The sequence below is a fragment of the Arachis hypogaea genome, chromosome 19 (genome assembly GCF_003086295.3).
Source record: "Arachis hypogaea cultivar Tifrunner chromosome 19, arahy.Tifrunner.gnm2.J5K5, whole genome shotgun sequence".
Lineage (NCBI taxonomy): Eukaryota > Viridiplantae > Streptophyta > Magnoliopsida > Fabales > Fabaceae > Arachis > Arachis hypogaea.
Genome location: NC_092054.1, coordinates 14339047 through 14344364, shown reverse-complemented (window position 1 = coordinate 14344364; position 5318 = coordinate 14339047). Strand labels below are relative to the sequence as shown.

At 31.3% G+C, this 5318-nt stretch overlaps 1 protein-coding gene across 1 annotated transcript; it reads right to left on the bottom strand.

Annotated features, from left to right (window-relative positions):
* Positions 1–622: 622 nt before the first annotated feature.
* On the bottom strand, positions 623–4400 carry LOC112776165 (transcription factor bHLH62). The gene is made up of 8 exons (XM_025820203.3): positions 3104–4400; positions 2711–2938; positions 2343–2408; positions 2128–2196; positions 1927–1998; positions 1603–1824; positions 1375–1477; positions 623–1067 (listed from the first exon to the last, which is right to left on the bottom strand). The coding sequence occupies exons 1-8, from the start codon at positions 4040–4042 to the stop codon at positions 1030–1032; spliced, it is 1737 nt and encodes a 578-aa protein (XP_025675988.1). The 5' UTR covers positions 4043–4400; the 3' UTR covers positions 623–1029.
* Between the last annotated feature and the right edge of the window lie 918 nt (positions 4401–5318).

The following is a 5318-nucleotide window of genomic DNA, read 5'->3' as shown; positions in this document are numbered from 1 at the left end:
CCTAGTCAGAATCTCACCACTTGCCAACCTGGGATTCTTTTTTATGCTCAAATTTATTAGTTAAAAATATTTACTTTAAAATTTTAAAAAAATTACTTTTTTTTTTATTTGTCCATTTTTTTTTCCTTCAAAGAGTTGTTCTTTGCTTTATATTTATTTATTTTTGGTCCACTTCAAAGAGTTGTTTCTAACTTCTAACTTCTAGCTTTTGTTTATGGATTTTTCTATCTGCACAGTAATTAAAAAAAGGGCAGAAGCTTCTGTTTTTGGTGGAAGGATAAAATTACAAGAATGCCCTCAAGAAAAGATAACAACAAAAGTTGACCACAGCTCAAGTTAACCAACCAAATGTCCTAATCATTGTAATTAGACTTTTCAGACCCAAAATATAAAAGAAAGAGACCCCACTAATACAGCTGGTTACAACACAAAGTGAGAATCATATCCACCAGATTGCGCAATTTAGCAGAGATTAATTGACATGACCTTTAATTTGATTTAGATTTTTAATTAAATGATGAATACCCACGAAAATTCTTAGTGGATTGATGTGATTGTGATGGATGAAAATATAAAAAAGCGCAATATATATAATGGTAGACAAGTAGTGAAGAGGGGATAATGAAAGGTGGTAGAAAAAAAATTTTCTTTAATTAGCCACTATATCTTACAAATTTGGTGCCAAATAATAATAATAAGAATTTTGCACCAGAGAATAATACAGAATCAGGTCCTAGGATTTTACAGTGAATAATTGTACAAAAAAATATTATTAAAAAAAAATAGAAGCCCCAGATGATTAGAAATTAAAAATCATTAAAAAGGGTAAAAGAAAGAAAAAGGAACAAACTAACTTAAAGACAAAAAAAAAAAAAAAAAAAAAAAAGAAGAAGGGTTCTATTGAATAGACCTAGTGATAATAATTGCTTAATAATAATTCAGGGGTTGTTGGAAAATAAAAATCTCTTTAGTTGCATACAGCAGTCTTCCTATTCCTCTGGGCTTGAATTCAGGCGCAATGAATGGAGATTAGAGCTCAACTTTCATTTGTGATACTTGATTTGAACCTGCATTTGGACCAAAACCCATGATTAGATTAATGTCAATGTTCTTGGGGGGCCTAATGAAAATGATGTTTCTTCAAATCCCTTCGTGCAAAATACGAAAATTTTACATGTTCTTGAGATATATTTAACGTGTGTTAAAAAAAAAATACTCATTTTAATAATACAAAGTGACAAAAATACCCTTAACTATCTATAATATTGCAGGTTTTACAATACTTAAAAAGTTTAGGAATTAGGATATTTTTCTCTAATGCTATATCTTTTCAATTAACGAGTGAATGTGACATATTATTTAGTGGTTTATTACCGTCGAAACTTGGGGAATGAATTGGTGTTGTCCTGTTTGAAGTTTGGCCAAATCCCATTTGAACAATGGTGTGGAGGTCATCCTCACAGAAAGTTAATGGATACTGAAAAGTGATAGAGAGGAATTGTTAGCCAAAAGAAAAAAAGGGTTCAAGAAATGAAATGAAAAAGAACAGAAACTACATTGGTATTAGTATGAGTTATTAGTATTATTGTTATTATTAATTACCTGAGATCCAATTTCATTAAAGGCATTTAGTTGAGGTAATTGCATGCCAAGAGTTTGGCACAAAGCAGAATCTAATGGGTCCACTGAATTGTGGGGCAAAGAACCATTAGGAATGTTATTGTGGATAACTGGGTTTTGCTGGGATTGGTGGCCATAAAAGGGTGTTGCTGACGAATCTATTGGGAAAATTGGGTGTGCCAATGAATGATTTGATTGAAATATCTGCAAAACAAAAATTGGCAATTATAAATCCCATTTCATGATAAAAATAAAAAAAAATCTATATTTTTTTAGTTGCAAAAAAGTAAAGAATTATTGTCTTACATCTTTTGGAACAATGTTCTCAATGCTAAGATCCATTCTTGTGTTAACAGAAGCCAATTTCATAGACAGGAACTGCAATATTAGGTAGAAAGAAAAAAAAAAGTCAAAACTTGATGAGCAAGAAAACTAGCATTATGATCATCCATTTTGAGATGCTTATTGTTGAAGAATTATTATTGTTATTGTTGTTATTATTATTACCTCAACTTGGCGCTGCAATGACTGAACATAGTTTATGATTTCATCAAGCATAAGTGCTTTGCCAGTGACCTATAACGAACAAATGATTTCCCATACCCAAGTTAGTAAAAAAGAAAATAAAAGTACAAATTTATGACTTATGAGCACAACACAAACCACATGTACTTTGAAATTTGAATGCTGCAATTAGCTTATCTGAATTCTGCCACACATACCTTATTGCAGCCTGGTACAAGATCTTGGAGAAGCTTCATTCTCTCACTAATTTTCTCTCTCCTTACCTATTTTCACAAAAATTAGGATAAAATAAGAGATTTAAGTGTAAATAATTTGAATATAAATATAATATATGATGGTGAATTATATGGTAAAAATGTAAATTTACAGATTTTTTTTATAATATAAAATAATACTTGAGAAAATTAAGATCCACATTTCAAACAGTAATAATATAATAAAAAATAACTACAAAAAAATTTATATTCTCTCTATACACTTTTAATCTGTATAATAGAGTGTCAATAATATTGTTTGATTGATATTGGTAATTATGGTAATAAAAAGGGTAAAAAAGGTAACTTACACGTTCTGCAAGACTGTGGCTGTCAGTGGCTTGGCCTCTTCTGGCTCTGACATGAATGTAGTCCTTTGGTGGCTCTGGAGGCTTTGAGTTGTTACTCTTGTTGTTCTGTTGTTGTTTCTCTTCTCCTTTGGATTCTTCTTCTACCTTCACTCTCCCATTATTCTCATTTCCTTCACCTTCATTTCCCTTGCTCCTCTTTGCATTTGACTCTTCACTACCTTCACCTCCCTAAATTCATATTTTTAGTGTTTATTATTAAGCGAAATTCCATTACCGAATACAAATAAATAAGAGAACAAAATTAACTATAATTGGTTGACAGTTAAAACGCAACAAATTACCGTTATCCGAAAAAGAAAAATCATGTGATTATAATTTATAATTTTTGTTTACCTTGGTAGAGTCTTTGGCTTTTGCTCTGGAAGAACCTTTCCTTTTCCTTGAACTCATGTCAGAAGAAGAAGCGATTTTCAAAGCAGCACCTTCCACATTTGGATTCTGCTCTGAAATTGTAGATTCCTCTTGAGAAGAATTCGCAGCCATTTCTAAAGGAGAAGAACAAATCTTCTCCATTTGAGATCCAAGCGATTTCAGCGATGGACTACTCGAGACTCGATGAATTGGATTAGATCTCTGATGAGTCAACTCTGCGCCATTGTTGTTGTTGTGATTGTTTATCATGACTAATGGAGAAGTAGTAGTGGTTGTTGTTGTTGTGGTTGTTCTTCCATTGAAGCTTCTGCTTCCGAAGCAAGAGAACTTGGCGGCTCTTTCAGCGAAACCAGGATCAGCTGAGAATTCAGCGACGGTTGCTGAATTCAGAGCCATTGATGATGACGGTGGCGGCGGTTTCGGCATGTTGAGCTTCGGAGGAGAGTTCAACGGCGTGCTATAACACGACGAAGAAGGAGTAGTGTTATTGTTGTTGTAAAGAGCGACGGTTTGAGAATGTGGCGAGATCTCAGCGGAGCTTCCTCCAATTGTTCCTAATTTTCCGATGAGTTCTCTTATGACGAAACTGTTGTCGTTTTGGATCATGTTGAAATTCGGTGCTGCTGTTGATGGAGATGAAACCATTGAGCTCAAAGCTGAGGAGTCAAATTGAAGGTTGTTATGATCAGTGTTGTTGTTGTTGTAGAAGGAATCTTGATTTTGGTGATTATTATTCTCAGGTGAGCAATTTGCAACATTATTTTGTTGATGAATTTCCATGGATGATGATGATGACGAATGATGACGCCATGTTGTTTGCATTGAAGCGGTTTCAAACTGATGAATTGGATGGTGCTGGTGATGGGACATGCCACCATTCAGAAAGAATTGGTTTTCCATTCAGCCTTTCCAGATCAGGTGACAAACAAGCAATTCTTTCTTTTTTTTTTTTTCTTTTCTTTTTAAATAATTAGCAAAAGTCTTCAAACCAGAACAGAGTTATGTATGTCCCTAAAATTTGAAGGATAAAATGATTTGTTTACATTAGAGAAGAAACAAAGAGAATTTTGAAGGAGGAGTGGTAGCAAATGTGGTAAGAAGGGGACAATTGAAGTGATGATCAGATCAATGAGAGAGAGAAAGAGAGAGTTTGGGTGTGAAAAAGGAAAATAGTGTGTTTGGGAAGTAAAAGGGATGGGAAAGAGAGAGAAGAGAAAGGGGAAGAGAATAGACGGGGCTACAACGGGGTTAAATAGAAACCAAATACGGAACTGTGTGCTGCTGTTGACCATTTTCTATTCAACTGTGCTAGTGCTGTTTAGATAAAGAAACGTTATTTCAACAAACAGAAGTGTTAAAACATCATCAAAATTTATTATTTTAATTATTAATTAATTATTAATAATTAAAAATATAGAATAAAATATATTATTAAATAAAAAATTAAATTAAAAAAATTAAATTAATAATTAAAAATAATAAATTCTAATAACATTTAACATTTTTTTAACAAATTATCTCTTCCTTTTTCTTTTTGTCTTTTTAAAAGCTACAAATTATTATGTGTAGACCCCTTAGTGTGTTATGTGCTTTTCATGTATTTAGGCAATTCATTTAATCAGAGTTTTTTTTTCAATAAAAAATTCACATATTTTAATTTAAATATAATTAAGAAATATAGTAATTATGGAGAAAATAAGTCTAAAGTCTAAAGTATATGCTAAGACAGTAAAACCCGTTAAACTGTATTTAAAAAGAAAACAATAACAATACCGGCGTAGTAATAGAAAATAGAAATATATTATAGTGTGAGAGCGAATCTAAAATTCATGACTAACAAAGTGAGCATTAGTTGAAATAGCAAAATTTGACTTTAATCATATTTAAAATGTAAATGATTTGTTTTCTTCCCGGATAATAAGTAGGGGAGATATCTTTCTAAAACCAAAGAACTACTAAGGGAGAAAAGGAAAAGAAGAAAAGAAAAAATCATGGTACACGTTTGTTTTACGTTTTTTATTTGATTTGTAGTAGGAAAAAAAAAAGAAAAAACATAATTGTATAGTTTTTATTATATTTTTATTTATAAAATTTTAAAAATAAAATATATTAAAAATAAACACAAAGCAGACATGTCTTTAAAATGTTGAATTATAATTTATAAATAAATTAAAAA

Coding starts and splice junctions, on each gene's coding strand:
- LOC112776165 (XM_025820203.3), bottom strand. CDS start 4,042: ATGGAAAACCAATTCTTTCTGAATGGTGGCATGTCCCATCACCAGCAC. Junction 2,939..3,103: donor AAGCCAAAGACTCTACCAAG/GTAAACAAAAAT, acceptor ATATGAATTTAG/GGAGGTGAAGGTAGTGAAGA. Junction 2,409..2,710: donor GCCACAGTCTTGCAGAACGT/GTAAGTTACCTT, acceptor TTGTGAAAATAG/GTAAGGAGAGAGAAAATTAG.